This window comes from Pteronotus mesoamericanus, unplaced genomic scaffold (genome assembly GCF_021234165.1).
Source record: "Pteronotus mesoamericanus isolate MK-2021 breed Mesoamerican mustached bat unplaced genomic scaffold, CSHL_Meso_final scaffold_1186, whole genome shotgun sequence".
NCBI lineage: Eukaryota > Metazoa > Chordata > Mammalia > Chiroptera > Mormoopidae > Pteronotus > Pteronotus mesoamericanus.
This window is the reverse complement of record NW_026555302.1, coordinates 1,502,506-1,519,686: the sequence shown is the minus strand read 5'-3', so window position 1 is coordinate 1,519,686 and position 17,181 is coordinate 1,502,506. Positions and strand designations below refer to the sequence as shown.

The following is a 17,181-nucleotide window of genomic DNA, read 5'->3' as shown; positions in this document are numbered from 1 at the left end:
GAATGAAGCGGAAAAAATCCAAGGTCTTTTTCCTTTGTCACAGATTGTAACACAACTCCTCTCAAGAGCCAGGATGTCAAATTCTTGAGATTTTGATTTAGCTAAGATGAAACACTGTATCTTGTTGGCCAGCCAGATTTTCTCACCACTTCCTTCCCCCTAGTGTGAAACTGGCTTCTTGGGTGAGCTGCCCTTATTTCTTCTCTGTGGGCATTACAGATCCCGTGGGCACCAACACGCCTGTACATCCTAGTGCACGTGTGGATTCACACCAGTGTCTCAGATCTCATGGAGAGCATTCGTTTTGGTTACTAGGGACTATAAATGTACCAAAGATAAGCACTTATGAATTCTCAGATCCACTCCTTCCTGTAAAACCTAACCTAATCCATTTTAATAATATACATCAATGTTGCCACTTGATCATCTAAGCCTTCCAATTAGTGTATAACAGTCACCAGATATTAAATTAATAAATTGGCACAAGGAGCTCCATACTATTTTTAAATTCCTGATTGAAGAAGAATCTGAGAGACAGGGCTGGATTCTCAGCAAATGCATGAACTAGAAAAGATAAGTTGTTTTCTGAGCCCTCGCGATTTTTTTCATATTATTTTCCTGCTAAATTGCTTATTTCTGTCCTTCAGAGAAGTTGTGAAGAGATCCGATTTCCTTCTGTTCTATTGTGTTGGTGTGAACGCCTTTGCAATTGAAAAGGAGGCCGCTGAGGGAGGTAGGGACCGAGTCAGCAGAAGTTACACAAAGTGGGGCGAGTGGCTCTGGGACTGGTTGGGGCGCATGTGCTAATGAGGCCGAGGTACTGGGTTCAGCCCCTGAGAAGGCAGTCACCTCAGTCAATTCCCTGCTGGAGGGCTGCACCCTAAACTACCCCAGATTTGCCAGAGATCCAAAGATGAGAGGGCTGGGAATGTGGCTGGGAGAGGCGACAGTGATGTACACACACTGACAATGCAAGGCCCTGGAGAGGGGACAGAGACCTCTGGTCCCAGGACAGGCTGCTCTGCAGGGCTAAGGGGCCGGGGGCGGGATGGCTTCCCTTCTAGGACCTACTACAAAAGCCATGGAGCCACCAGGCTGACTGACCAGGGGAAGACTCAAAGTCTCAATCTGGTCAAGCACAAGCAAGGCGCCCTGTTCTAGGTCTGCCCAGTCCCCTGGCGATGACCAGGACATATACTCACATTCACAGACACGCAGGCAAACCCGGAGCGGGGCCGTCTGTGAAAGGGGCTGGAAATGGCAGTAAGGAATCGGCAAGAGGAGAAATTCTCTTCAGTCAAATTGGCCTTGCTCAGACCAGATGAAAGCATGCCTTGGTCTGGAAAATATGAATACCTCACTCACTCAAACCTGAGGTCCACAAAAAAGGGGTGAGTGGGGGAGGGGTAGGAGGGTGACTCTAGTTATTAATGACTCCAAGAATACAAATATTTATAACTACTGATTGCCTTCCTGGGAAGCAGAAATAAGGTGGCATAAAATTATGATTATTTCATATTTTCTCCATATCAAGAAGAAAAAGAAAGAGGAGATTAACCCAAAGCAAAAAAGGTAAGCCAAAAAACACCAAAAGAAATAGAAACGGTCCTTGCAATTCCCTTGTTGAAGGCCTAAAACAGACAACTTTGCTGCCCCAGGTTTTCCCCAACTCTGAGTTGTCCTGAAGACCAGTGGCTGCCAAATAATAGCACTGAACCCCGGATCTTTCCAAAGAAACTTAAGACATTTCTTAACATTTTTTAAAAGAAGCTTCTGGCAGACAGTGTGCAATCTGCTCTTCCTACAGGAACACCCACCATCCAGGGAACCCCTAGAATAGCTGTATCATAAATTCTGTTTCCGAGCCTCGCCGATTTGACCTTGCTCAGAGCACAGTTCTACAGAATGGGTATGTTTAAGTAAAGGAAAGGGTTTCTTCCACTCTGATGCTGCCCTACCAGAGAGCACAGAAACCAACTCAGTATGTAGGTCTGAAAACTAAGATAACACACACAGAAGGACCGAAGCCTAGTGTTCTTGTTATGTGTTATTATGTAATAATTGACACATACAGAAGAATCTATGTGGCTCTTACGCAAATTCCAAAGCATTGTAGTAAAAACATCTCTGAATCCAAAACAGCACCAGATGTAAGAGGTCTTACAGGTCCACGACCGCTCAATCAATTTATTTGTTAAACTTTTTAAAATAATGCACTGGTTTCTTGAATTACCTCTTGAGAGAGCGGGGGAGCAAAAGAAAAGAAGTGATACAAACTGCATTCGCTCAAGGAGAAACCGGAGGTGAATTAAGTCCTGGTGTCCCCGGGTGATCTACACAGCAGATTCGGGCCAAAGGCGGCGGAGGGAGGAAGCTCACGCTAAGAGTGGGGAGCCAGGGCTCCGTCCACGAAGAGCACAGACCCTGCCCTGCAAAAATACAGGACCAAAAAAGGTGAAATTCGAGGCAACAACTTCACCTGTCCAACACTCAGTTTCTTCCTACATAAAATGAGATACGGCCCTGTCTACACCAGCCCTCCTTGAGAGAATCAAAATAAGAATGGGTCTGGAAAGACTTTATGGGCTGCAAAGAGCAATGTGGTTTAAAGGAATGTCATTTTCTGTGGTTCTTCAGATTTTTTTTGATTGCGAGGATTTTGTGCAATTGCTTTTGGGAGGGAAAGGTGTTAGATGGCGGTTTTAACTCACCAGGGTTTGAATGTCACTTCAGGATGCCCTGCTGTTGTTCTGTCTCTTTCATCTCACATCGTTTCCCAACGGGCCGCGTGGTCACTGAGCCCCCTCTACGCTGTAACAGAAATGATGTTCCCTGCATGTGAAATCTGCGCGTGTTACAGCGCTTGGCACTCTGAAGTCTTAGAGGAGAGAGCAGAGAGGAGCCTTGGTATCCTTGCTATGTAGAAAATTCTGTTTTCCTCTGTTTCTCTTTTCACATATTTGTTTAATGTCATACTAAAAGAGTGCTGAAGTGTCTAAGCACTTTGAAGCTACAAAAGGCTCTTTAAAAAAAAAAAAGTTTTACCTGTATAGGTTTATTATATCATTTCTATTAGGTTTTGAAAAATACTGAAAAGTGACCCCAGACACCCATGATTATTCTGCGGGACCCGGGGAGGAGAGCTGCTGCTTTCAGCTCTGGGTCAACGTGCCGTCTGAACGCAGACTCCACTCGACAGCCATTTCTGGTGCTTCCTTCCCAGTATTCCCCACCCCAACCTACCACCGCAGAAAAGTCCCTGGCATTACAATATTTTACCACGCTAGGTAACATTTAGCCAGCAGAGCTCATCTAACAAGTACAAGCCAGACGCCAGGCCATTTGACAGCTTACTATGGGTCAGCGCTGTGCGGAGCACCTGCCTTCCACTGTCTCAGGACTGGCTCAGGAGGTGCATATCAGCGCGCATGTCGTCGCACAGATAAAGGAACCTGGGAGTTCAGAGAGGTTACATACTTTGCCAAAAGCCAAACCAAACCACCAGGAAGGGATGAAGCCAGAATTCAAACTGAAGTCCCTCCTTTGCAGTCTCTAAATAAAAGAAAAACTTGAACTACCGGAATGTTGAAAGTGACAACACAATACAGATGGCTGAATTTTGTATTCATTACTGGTAACTTTTTAGAAGAAATCTGTTGTCTGTATTTTTTTTTGGTCTGATTTTTTACTCTTACTACTGTTTACAAAAATACATAGAAAAAGAAGGAGGGAATCCTCTATTAGAGCCAGTGCCCAATTTTCACTCAGAAAGCAAGATAATCTGAGAACATACGAAGCCACTTCTCCTCTTGGAGACCCTCTGACTCTCAGAAAATGTCCTGGGGACAAGCGGAACCACAGCAGCGCTGGGGACAACACCCCTGCTGACGGGCAGAGCACCTGAGGTCACTCAGGCAGTTTGGTCAAACAATGGAGAAGAGGAGACGAATGCTGTTACCGAATATATCAGGGCGACCTTCTGTCTCCCCAACTGCTGGAATAAGACATGCCCATCAGCATGTTTTAATCGTGCAACATTAAAACCTAGAGTCTTAAAACCGCCACTCTGAGTGAGCCAGACATCATATAAACTCCTTGGAAGTGGCTTCCAACAGCTCTATTCCAAGGCAGCTAAGTGGGCCTTCCTACTCTCCCTCCATACTTTCAGCAAACTGGCAAAAAGACAACATTCTTGCCCTGAGGTGCCCTGTGAGCAGAGAGAATAAACAGAGAGGGGTGCGTCTGCCCACCCGAGGAGCTCCACACAGAATGAATATGCAGATAGAACACTCAGTTTTACAGCTCGGAACTCGGTTATAATGAATTTTTCCCTTTCTGAGACAAACAATGCCGGGCATTACAATGTGTCAAATACTAAGTTTGAACTATGACATAAAAAACCCTGCGCAAAAAGTTGGCCAAAGGCCAAAAACGCGTGTTTGCACCTGAGTGTATCTGTACATAAAATGTATCTGCGAGGTCAGATAAGGAGAGTTCCCAACTGGAAAACACATTTTTAGAAGCTGCCTTCTAACTGCCCCCCAAGTGTCACCTACCATATCTGAGAAAATGTGATACAAATTTAAAACTCTCAGACATAAACCTTTGTCTGAATTGTCCCGACAGTAACAATTCCATTCCATGGTGACCTCAGAAACTTCCTTTTTTGTTTTTTCAACCATAGAACATAATTATTCCTGAAGAAATCACTCGTTTCCTTCAAAATAAGTTAAACCCTCATGCAATTAATATGACAGGAAAACACTCTAGTGGCTCATTTATTTAACAATATTGTTGATGTTAAACTTCTGGCACAAGAAGGGTAAGGAGCATGTTGGGGGCGGGGGCATGGACTCGCCCTGTGTGCCTCGAGGTTTGAGAATTCCGCTCCGACCCCCTGGAGGCACCAGGAAGGCATAACACATGTCCCTCTAGGCCAGCTGGACTGGCTGATTTGTCCTCAGTCATATACAAGCAGTTGACAGAGGAAACGGTGCTAAATCTACGGGAATGATCTAACCACTCCTCTAAACTAATCAGACTTAACAGAACTCATGGAGTGGATTACAAAGATATTTCTAATGTCATCAGTGTCATGGTATCATGATTTCTTGACTGTTATTTTAGTTGACTTCAAAGGAGAGGACGTGACCTGTGGCTGTTGACAGTTCACCTAAGTCAACGGAGCAGGTGGGGGGGGGGTACCACAGAAGCACCCTGATGCATGTGGCAGCCCTGGTGAGGAATCTAAGGCGGCAATCAGTGACACTGACAAGTGTCATTCAGAAAATGGGGGTGAGGGAAGCAAACTTTGTCACATAAGCAAAGTTGCAACTGAATATACGTAACTGTTCTAAAGGTTGGGGGTGTGCGCAGTAGATACAATGAGGAGACTCACAAATAAATACAAGCATCTCTTAGCTCTGCGTCTCCCTTATGAACCCAGAGGGATTTGATCTTTAATTCACTTGAGGAGTAGACTGGTAACTACCAGCTGAGTACCTACTATGTGCCAGACACCTCAGTCTTCTCTCACGCGGTGGACCACCAGGACCCTGATGAAGGGAAGGGAAGCCCCTTCCGTGGTGGATGGTCATGCTTTGCTCCTGCCACTCCAGACACCCACGCTGCGTCAGACTCTGAGCCACAGCAAGGCTCGGAAGATCAAGGGGACCAGTCGCAGCAGCCCTTTTAACTTTGGGAAAACCCAATGCTCACTTCACTCAAACGTCGCAAAGTGGTACCATGACCCTTTAGCTCTTGGCTCACCAATTCAAAGAGACACATCACATACAGCCCTTGAGCTGCCCACTGCATGATTCCGTGTCTAGTTCCTTTCCAGGTTCCCCCAAGCGGAAGACAGCTCTGGTAGGAAGTCTGGGCAAGATTACTACAGCATTTAGCTTTTGTCCCTTCTTTTACTATGTCTTAATGTGGAATAAGGCACACAGGTCTCAGGGACTGAGTACTTCAGTATATGCTGGACTTGAGACCTGAACTCGAAGGGGACCTGTAGGAACTCAGGTTCCCTTAACCTCACCTAAGAGCCTCCATTTCAAAGAGGAAGAGCCCTGGCTGGTGTGGCTCAGTGGACTGAGTGCTGGCCTGTGAGCCGAAAGGTGGCCAGTTCGATTCCCAGTCAGGGCACATGCCTGGGTTGCAGGCCAGGTCCCCAGTTGGGGGCATGCGAGAGGCAATTGACTGATGTGTCTCTCACACATTGATGTTTCTCTACCCCCCCTTCCCCTCTCTCTAAAAGTAAATAAATAAAATCCTTAAAAAAAAAACATGAAGAAACTGAGATTCAAAGAAAGTACAGCAGGGTCCATTTCCCCGAGAGCAGTGGAAGGCCAGGGTCGAGAGCAGACTCGACCCTGATGCCAGGCTCCTGCCTCTCTGATTTTACTGAGCACCTAACCAGGTAGGGAATGGGCCAAACTGAAGAGACCAGATTTCATTCCCTTAAGCACAGGTGTGACAATCTACACACAGTCACACTTCCTCCCTGGGCAGTAGTTTTCTTGCCTGTAAAATGGTGAGAAAAGGTGTTGTAGTGGTGATTTCTAATGTGCCTTTTGGGTCTAAAACTATCATAAGGCTTGAGGATACAATTATGTGTTGGTGTATGTGAGCATACATGCATATGACATGCTACAATTAAATGCCGTTTTCAACCACACGCTTTACCTAATCGCCCAGTGACCATGTCTTCCCAGTCCCAAACCAGGGCTAGAAGCATCCCAGCAGTGCAGGCCCCCACAATCCCAGGTATGAGGTCAGGGCCTCTCTAGCTTCATTCCAAACACTAAGTGCAGAGATTGAGAAGGAAGAAGAGGGGCCATGTACTTTACATGAAATGTGCTTTGAAATAGTTAAGTGTCATTGAGTTCCGTGGAGGAAACAGCAAGTCTGTGGCAGGCTGGGCTGTGGGGAACAGAACACACAGCGGGAAGCCCAGGTTGAAGGTGACAGACTATGGCTGCCCGAACCTGGGGCCCCGCTGGCAGTGCACCTAGTGGGCAGCGCACGGCCTTGCGTGGAACAAGGCTTGCGTGGAACAAGGCTGGCTCCGAGCCTACGTTTGAGGGCAGTACCCTGTCCTCCCAGGTTGGCACATCCCGTGTAAGCAGCTCTGAAAACCTGTGGGTAAGGGTGTGTGGCGGGAACGTGGCTCCGATTTCCTACTGCACGTGTCTCGGCCCAGTGCGGAGTTAAAACGACCCGTCCCGCCCGTCCCGCCCGCCCGCCGCGCCCAACGCGGGGGCCGCCGCCTGAGCGGCCGGCACTAGGACCCTGAGCGCCGCGCGCACTTCCTGCCGCCGCGGTCCGAGCCGCCGCGCGGCGCCCCCTGCTCGCTCCCGCCCGCCCGCCGCCTACCTGGCGAAGCAGTGCTCGCAGTGGTTGCCCCGCTCGTTGACCGTGAGCACGTAGGCGTAGGCCGGGCAGGAGAAGAGCAACTCCCCCACCTGGAAGGGCCGCAGGGCCCGCAGACCCCGGCCCTTGCCCGGGCTGGAGAAGCGCTCCAGGCCGCCGTCCCCCTCAGCCCTCATGGTGGCGGCCGGGCGGGCGGGCTGGCACGGAGGGGCACCCGGCGCTGGCTGAGCCTGAGCTGCGGCTCCCCGCGAGCTGTTATTGGAGAAGCGTCACCCAGAGCTGCGGGGGGCGGGGTGGGAAGCCGCCTGGGCGACGCGGCGGCGGCCACCGCTCCCCGGAAGGGACGGCGGCCCCGCCCGGTCCTCGCGCGCTCCCGCCGGGAGGGGGACAGGCCCTGCGGCCCCGCCCCGAGCGTGGGACCCTCCGCGAGCGCCCCGCGAGCAATCGGGCCGTTTCCGGTGTGGCCGCGACAAAGAGCTGCAACCCTGGCGGCTCCTGGAAGGAGGGCGTGAGACGCCTGCGCCTCCGCGGCGTCTCCGCGGCGAGAGCGGGACGCTGTCCCCTGTCCCGTGGGCGGAATGCGGTCCTACGGGGACAAATATCCAAGGCCACCCCTGGACAGTCGCCTTGTCCCATAGGATGCCCTGCCCTTGGTCACTTGAAGGGAGCTAAGATGTTTCTTTGTGTCCTTAGTCTTCTGTGCTTAGACCCTAGAAGGAGTGAGTCCTCGGGAAACACGGAAGAGAAATCACAGTAGGAAAGTTTGATGTGCTGAGAGCTGTGAGGCTTTAAATCGCCCAGGGAGTCTCTGGGAGCGTTGGGTTTGAACTTAGTCCTCCTTCTGCTCCCCAAGGGGGCGGTAGATGCGTGGGCCGCGGAGGAAGCTCACCGGGGGCCGCGGAGCTCACGGACACTGCGAGCGCTGAGTGATGCAGGGGAAGCAGGAGACAACCTCGCCTTCAAGGACCTTAGGCTCTTGTGAGGGGGCAGTGCCATGCTGTGGCCAGAGCCCTGAGCTCTGGTCTTGACAGTCGTCCTAGACGAGCCAGGTTATGAGTTGCCTAGAGGACTTAAACCCCCAAAGCGCATAGGACAGCGCTTAGCATTAGGCCTGCACACGTGGGCTATTGGTGTTACATGAGAAAGAAGGATGTGATCTGTGTGCAGGTAGGATTGTGTAAAGGCCGAAACTGATGGGCATGCAGTAAAGACTAAAAGTGTGAAGAGACAATTTAACAGAAAACGCTAATATTGGACACTCAAGTGTGCTCTCAAACTATGTTACCTGTGTAAGTTCAAGACTAGGTTAGCAAAAGGAAAGATGAATGTGATTTGGAATATATCTTGAGATCAGTCCAAATTGTGAACTTCAATGAAATTCCTAAAATGAATGAGCCTCTGGCCTTCCTGTAAGGAAACACATATCAGGAATACTATTTCACGTAAGCATTTTAAGAAACATTCACCGAGTGCACCCCTTATGTGCCAGACACTGGGATAGAAAGATGGACAAAATATATGTCTGGGTCTTTGCAATCAACACATTCACAATCCAGTAATGATTACCAGTAATGAATCCAGTAATGATTCGTTATCAAGTATTATTGGCCAGGCATTGTACTAAGTGCATTAATCACAGTATCTCATTTAATCTGTAATTACAACAGGCCAATGAGTCAGGTGTTAAAGCTCCCATTTTCAATATTAGGCAACTCGCACTCAGAATAACTTCCAAGGCCACACAGTGAGTTGCAGAATTTGGTTTCAACCTCAGGTCTGTCTGAAGTTGAGGCCCACGCTCTTAACCCAACCATCTCTGTGCAAACAAATACAGCTCACATAGTGTTATTTTATAGTGGCTTGGACAAAGTGTTCTGTAGTAATATAGACAGCAAGTGATAAACTCAGCCAGAGGAGTGAGGGTTTGGTCAAGGCTGGTGCCATATTCATGTGATGTTTGAGCTGAGTCTGAAGGACGGACAGGACTTTGCACGTACAGGAGAGAGCAGTTTTCTAGGCCAAGAGAACTACTGCAAAGGCAGGACTTGAAAGAACAGTGTGTAGCTGGGTCCCCTGAAGGATTCTGAGTGGAGTGTAAGTTCTGAAGGAAAGGGCAGGTGCTGAGGCAGGATCAGGGGGCTGGCATCTTCTCCAGAGGAGAGTTTTGTCCCAGACATGGTGTCGGAGTCCCTGGAAGTGTTCAAGCAGAGGTGCCATAATCAGGCCAGTGTTCTAGACCGAGTTCTACTGGCAGCTTTGCAGGGAGAATGGGAGGGAAGAGGGCTGAACACAAAACCACCAACCAGTTAACGGGCCATTTGCAGTATTTTAAATGACAGGTGAAAAAAGCCAGAAGAGGACAGTGGCATTAGGGAAAGAGGCAAAGATGTGTAAAGGTAATTCCAATTTCTTCCTTGGCATTAGGTTTCTCCATGTGGGTAGATACATGGCAAGCAGATAACAGATGGTGTCGGCTTTCTAGCTGTAGCCTGATCAATGTTATAGGCTGAAGACAGGAACCATAAATATCCTAGAATTTGGGGACTGGAAGAGGCATTTTCTGACTGTGGGAAATGAGGCGCTGTGAAGTTAAGTAACTTGCCTCATAACCCAGTGGCAGGTAGAGCTAGCATGAGATGCCACCACATGCACATGTAGCATTTAAATATTCGTTACGTGCTTCCTGTGTCCCAGCAGCAGTGATGTGGGCTGGTGATACACTGGTAACAAATGCTGACTTACTCCCCGCCCTCACAGAGCATTGTGCATTCTGGTGGAGGAAGCAGACTTTAATCACATAATCACACAAATACAATAAAAACTGTCAGTAGTCTCAAGAGCTTAGGTGACTCTAACCTAGTCTGGGGAAGCTTTCCAGAGAGAGCACTGCCTGAACTAAATCCAAAGGATGAACAGAATTTAATCCAGAGAAGAGGAGGGCCAAGCATTCTCGACAGAGGGAACAGTATGTGCAAAGTTCCACTAGTAGGAAGAAGTACGACCTGTATGAAAGACAGTGACTGGAGCAGAGCTAGAGGGAGTTGCTGCAGATGATTGTAGGAGGGAAGTGGTTTTTGTTGCACAGGCTACAGGAATCAAACGAGCCTCTGACAGTAGTCACACTACCTAAGTCACACTACCTAAATTGATTCTAACAGTTGGGTTTCATTGTAAATGGATAGTATGTGTTAATGAGAGAAATTTCTCAAACCCTAAAAGTTTCAGAATACATGCCTACATAGGCAAACCGTGGGTAAACTTTGGGGTTTGATAGTTTTTTAACTCTGATTTCTGGGGGCTCTCCCTAGCACAAAGGTGAAAACATGATGTAGAAGTAAACAAACAATTAGCCGTTTACCGTTTCACCGATTAACTGTGCAAAGTAATCTACTTGTTTTCTGTTTTATTACAAGTATGATTTTTTTCCTCTTTCATTGAGAAAGGTTTCCAGTAGCTGAGAAAAACAATAGCATAGCTACTGAGCTGTCCTTCCAGGTGAGTGGTGGCTGGAGCAACTTATTCTTGTGGGTGAAGGGGGCTGTGACGTAAGAACGCTGGAAAAGAGCCTCCTTTCGGAAAGCTGCCTGTGCTGACCACAAAACGACCCAAGCCGGGAAAATAGTTAAGCAACAGCCATGAATTTAGGAACTCAAATTAGGAAGAATACTGTTTAAAATACATGGTCAAGGAATGGCAGCCAACCAGCTCAGGCGAACCGATGACAGCACTCTTACTGCCGTTCACGCTTGTCATTTCACCACTCGGTATTCTCACATTCCGTGAGAGTCACCTTCCAGCTGCCAGGGCTCCTCCATCTTTTTCCACTGCCTCTGCCGCTCGGTGTGGAAGTGATAGACTTCTCAGTTACTGCGCCTCCCTGCAGCTCAGAGGAGGCAGTACAAAGACGAAGGCTCCCTTGGCTGAATATCTCTGACCTGGAAATCGAGCTAAGTCGTGAGTAAAATTTCCTTCCCACCACAAATTAGCACGTAAAGAAGTAGCTCTGGAGTAGGGAAATCAAGTCTTAGCAGAGACGGAATACCCATGAACTTGGGCAATGGACCTGTGCTGGTATATCTGGACATGCTGCTTCAGTTATCCATTTACATTATGTGCTTACACTGAGGTAGACAGACCCTTGCCGCACAAAGGTGAAAAGACCAGCATACATGCAAACAGCTATGTAGCAGCTGAATAATGTCATCCAGGGATACTCAGTCCTCATCCCTGGGACCTTTAAATGTCACTTCATATGGTTTAAAAGGGTCTTGCAGGTGTGTCAAGTTGAGGAGCTTGAGATGGCGTGAGTATCCTGGATTATCAGGTTGGGCCCTCAGTGCAATCACAAGTGTCTTTACAAGAGATGTGACGCAGCGAGAGGAGGGGGCAGCAACGTTATCACAGAGGCAGAGATTAGGGTGGTTTGCTACAAACCCAGGAGTGTGGATGGCCAGCATGAGCTGAAAGAGCCGAGGAATGGATTTTCCCGAGAGCCTCTGGAAGGCGCGTGGCCCTGCCGATGGCTTGATGCCAGCCCAGTGATGCTGACTTCAGATGTCTAGCCTCCAGCTTCATGAGACAATACATTTCTGTTTTTTTAAGCCGCCCAGTCTGTGGAAATTTGTCACAGCAGCCATAGGAAACTAATACCAATGATAACAAAAATTTTAATAGGGAAATGAACAAAGTATAGTAGAAAGGCTTTACAGAGGACCTGACAGTTTAGCTCCTTCCAGAAGGAAGATTAACGACTGACCAAGGGAAAGAGGCCCCCAAATGGATTAAAGAACCTGAAGGTATAAATTCACTGAGGGAAGAGAGGATGTGGCAATCCAGAGATTTATTTTTCTTACAATTATTAAACACTTGCATAGCTCTTACGATGTACCAGCTGCACTTTTAAAATATATTCTCATTTTGTCCTCCTAATGTTTTATAGATGAATACGGTGAATTGCTATAGTTAAATAACTTGTCCAAGTGAATATCGGGGGCAGGACTCGAAGTGGGCTGTGTGGCTATGTGCTCCTGCCCCGGCCCACTGCACCTTGCTGCCCGAGCTACAGCCTAGGTAAGGGATCTCGGGCGAGGCTGGAGTGGCAGAAGTGGGCCCATGAGGAAGGGCTCGGGCCAGCTCTGTGCGTAGGATGAGATGTGGTGCCTGGGCACTGCGGAGCCAGGGAAGAAATTTGGCAGATGTGATCCAATTGCTGCTCTAGAAAGGCCATTTACACAAATGTGGGATAAATTACAGGAGGGTGAATGCAGGGAGAGAGAGAGAAGGAATCTAATGCAATAGACAGGCCAGAAGAAGGGTGTTGCTGGCGTGAACAAGGGCAGCAGCAGCGGTGGCAGAGAGGAGGAATATGGGCTTGAGAACTTTTCATGAACAGGCCCTGGGATTAGCGTGCATGAAGAGAAAGGAGAAGGGGGAATATGGGCCATGAAAAAGTATGGCCTATGACAGCTGACATCACCTTCCGATTCCTCAAGTTCGTTCCTGCCCCCCTTGCATCTTGTGAGTATTTCACATGCAAGGTCTTGTTATTTCTTCCATCTCTGTGTTTCTAGTTTTCCTTCCCTTCCTTTCAATCCCTAGGCTCCTCCACCCCTATGGCTTCACTTCAGCATTACTGCAATAGCAATGATATTTCGAGATGGCCAAGGGTCATCCATCTGGCTCTGTGTTTTCTTTTATACCCCGTACTGTTACCTCCCATTCAGTGGCATTGACTTGAAAAGAAATGATATTTATGTCCTAAGTTCTCAAACATTTTCTGAGCGACTGAAGTCTGAAGGGGCTGATGAAGCTTTGGTGGGCAATGAAAACTTGGATATTAAGAGAATGTTATACCGGTAATGTTTGACCTAGCTCCTAGGCTTTCTTACACCATAGCCCAAGAATAAATAAACAATAGCAGGTGGTGAATCTAGGAAGAGTTTAAGATCAGAATCTTTATTCTGAAACACTTAAAAACTATTATAAAAGGGATGTGTGTTTTTGTTCTTGTTGAGAGGGGGGTATATTGTTGTTTTCCTGGTCATGAAATCATAGCTGCGAGCGTACAATGCTTATGAATGCAGGGGGCCAAAGGCGCCTTGTATAATGCTCGGCCGTTTTGCTGGCAAGCCCAGGTGTGGACTTGAACAGAAATAAACCTCTGCCTTCAAGCTGAAGTGCAGCAAGAGCGTCCCTAACGCATGATTTACAGGCCTGACAGGAGCCTCTCAGCCGCACTGCAGCATTTTCACCGGAGGCAGAGTTACCATAGAAGAAGGGCCTATTTCTATCAGTGGGAGGACTGCAAAAGCCAGAGAGGAGCGCACAGATAGCTATTTATGAGAGTCAGATCGATCAATTCTTAAACTCCCAGTGGTGTTCTCTTTTACTTAGAGGAAAAAAGAGAGCCAGAGGTTAAGAAACAAAACTTAAGCTGGGTTTGTCCTCAGCATTCAGGAAAGACAGTAGTTCTATCTAGAAGCTAAAAATTTAATAAAAGAGTATCAAGAATACAAGGCCCCATTACTAGCATACTTGGTTCTCATCTAGATTTGTAAGCGTTATTTTAAATCTCTGACAAGTCTTATTGTCTCCCCCTGCCCCCTTTTTAAAAAAAGGTACTAAATGTAACCAAGTTTAGAAGTTGTGCTTATTTCTATTCTGTTGAGAACTGTTAACCACTTTCTTATTTGGCAGAGGCAAGGTTTTGGGCTGGCTGGGGGAGGAAGGATGGGCACAGAATTTGATTTTGTTACCAAAGGCTCGCAATTCGAGCAGCTCATCAGAGCCAGAGTCTGGGTGCTTTCTGCTCCCTCTAAAATCCCCTCCGATTTTTAGTGAAAGCAGAAGAGTCCCATAAAAAGAAGAGAGCCTTAGTCCACCTGTTTTGGAGGTTTAATCTTTACATGAACTGTGACTGTATCACTGTCGTTTATTTCTTTTATAAGAGGGAAGAAAGATACAGGAGGGGAAAAGACAACAGAAGAGGGATTTATGCAAAAGCGGAGAGTGGGCAACTGTCATCATCCTGAGTTACCGCAACACTTACGTCTTTGGTTTCGTTTTTTTATTTTCGTGCTAAGAGTTAAAGATTAGTAACATTAAATGTTTGTTTTTGGGAAAATCATTAAAATTTAAGGTCAATACAGTATGTTCAGCTGAAAAACGAGAATTTGTTACTTTGCTTGATAACAAATTTATACAAGATGTTATCTTTAAATACATCTAATTTTAGACTCAAACAATTATTTTGAACTGTTTTAGAAAATACACACAGGTCAAAGCTGTGGAGGAGGAGTCCCTCGACCCAGATCTTGTCCTCTAGGAATTGTGAATTTAGAAGAAGAAACAGGATATATACTTAGAAAGCTATAAAAATGTGCTAGAATGTAAGAAGCCTCGTGAAGGCAAGGAGATTTGTCTGTTTTGCTCCAGGCAATGCCTGAAGCAAGGTAGTTGTTAAATAAATATGTGTTCAATGAATGGATAACACATGGCAGAGAATGTTGAACCATAAGAGAATTGTAAAAAAAAAAAAAAAAAGGTGGGGGGATTGATAATAGGAAGGACAGGTAACTTCAGCATCTTTGAAGTTATATATGTAACAAAGATAACGAGCAGACCTTCAGGCCAGAAACAGAACCTCCTTTGCATGGCGATTGTTTTTCAAATCCATCAATTGCTCTGTCATCCTCTTCAAGAAAAATCACAAACACCTTCCATAATGGGGCTGTGAGAAATGAAGAAGCTAGAAGTTCAGTCCCCTGTCAGGGTGCACGCAGGAGGAAACCAGTCGATGTTTCTTTCTTTCCCTCTCTATCTTTTCTTCTCTCTCTAAAATCAATAAAAATATACTTGGATGAGGATTTAAAAAAAAAAAAAGAAGTTAGGCTAGATGAATGTGGGGACAAATATGTGAGCTCCTTTTAGATGGCTGAATTATTATATGGGTAATGATTAAATGTATATATACCAGCCCATCAAAGCTCTGATTTCATAGATATTATTGCCTAGGAGAGAGACCTAATGGAAAAATGTTTAATAAATATTAACAGGGGTGTTATGCAAATACCACAAAACTTGTGAAGACAACACATTAATGACTGAGACTTGGGATACAGGGAAAGAAAAATCATTAAGATCATTTTAATTTTACTGTTTTATCATTTAAACTGACTTCAACCCAAAAATTTGCCTTTGCCCGACCTACATGACATTAAACCTAGTTCACTTTAAAATCCCCTGAATTGTTTTCTCAGCTTCCTAAACAGTTGACTCCATATGCATAGTGTGTTTGTCTCGGGGTGTTTTCTTCCAGTGAGCTCTTTATTAGGTGATGGTGACTAGTGCCTCCTACAGGTGTCGCCGCTCTGCCGCAAAACGCGGCAAACACGAACCGTATGGTACTTAGTTTAGAAAGCTAAACTGACTGATCTGAGAGGGAATTTTTTAAAAAGCTGAGATTTGTACCCTTTCAAGATTAGAATATCCTTTCTTTTTAAATGACGGAGGCTGTAAATGGTACTCTTTTTAATGGCCTAGAGTCTCTATGTACCTGTTATTTTTATAGGAACGGAAAAAATCTTGGAAATTATTTAAAGGAAAGATATGTTTTAGACATTTCAAAAGAATACATCTTTGATCTAAATTGCCAGATTAACTTCCAGAATAAGGAGACTTGTGGTATGAATATTTTGGTGGGAGTGGCATTTTATTGTGCTTTGTTGGTTTAAAAAAAAAAAAGTACGCATATTATCAGAACAAAATGGGTACCTGTACGTAAAAGGAGAATGCAGGATAGAGTTTTTAGCTCTTTGGTGGATTTGTTGGCGGAGAAGAGTGAATTTGCACGGGGAAATAGAATAGACTGAGGAGAAAATAAAAAAGAAAGATAAGGCTATTAAAAGGAATTAAGGAAGGAGCTTATGAAGATTATTATATAGCAGCATGTGAAATAATTAAAATATAATATTTGGTAAAAAAATAAGGATTGTAAATCCTATTTATAATATGTAAAAACCACTAAGAAAAAAAATTGGGTGGAATGGGGGGAAATTCAATAAAATAATAGTATTTGGGTTTGGGTGCTTCTTTCCCCTCATCTCTACTTGTGGCTATCATTTTTATTTTTAAAATATATAATAAAATTGAAAAAAAGAAATACTAAAGGATCAGACAAAATTAGGAGAAGAAAGGCTTATGGAGGAGGAGGAAGATTGTGGTTGAGTCGAACAAAGGCAACACATAGATTAAAGTGAATGAGGGTAGAAGAGAGAACATTCCATTTGTCCTGGAGGAGATCATTAATGGCACAAGTGCTGTGAAGTGGACAAAAGCTAGTCTGAAGTGGGGTCAGATGAGAGAGCCAGAGAAGAATAATTTTTTTTTTAGGACCTGGGAGCATAATTCACTTAGAGGTCCCCCAGCCACTGTTACTTTAGTTCGGGTTTTATCATGTTGGGATTTTGCCTGTATCAGTTTTTTTCCAGGAGGTGATAAATGAAAACCTTAAAAAAAAGAAATCCTGTAAGTTTCTTTGCCCTTATATTTGAACTGAATAATAAAGAAGTGGTAAATTCTCTTTCTGAGCTGTGCTGGAAATGCTACCACATAGAAATCTTAATAATATACTCTGTGCATGGCATTTAAAAACAGGAGAACTTGGTCGCCCAAGGTCATTTCAAATGCCTTTTTTCCCCCAGTGATTTGTGTATATTTTATCCATAAAAGACAAATTATTATGAAAGGACATGAAATATAGGTTTAAGAAACTCCAAGCACAAAGTGCAGTTTTTGCTCTTTGAATTT

General features: G+C 45.6%; 1 protein-coding gene across 2 annotated transcripts in view; it reads right to left on the bottom strand.

The window, feature by feature from the left end:
- SMYD2 (SET and MYND domain containing 2) overlaps positions 1-7,657 on the bottom strand; it is a 50,031-nt gene extending 42,374 nt beyond the window's left edge. For both annotated transcript variants that reach the window (XM_054587635.1, XM_054587636.1), the window contains exon 1: positions 7,378-7,657. In XM_054587635.1, the coding sequence (XP_054443610.1) occupies positions 7,378-7,550 (173 nt within the window). In that variant the 5' untranslated portion in view covers positions 7,551-7,657. The remainder of the gene's footprint in view (positions 1-7,377) is intronic.
- Positions 7,658-17,181: the final 9,524 nt, after the last annotated feature.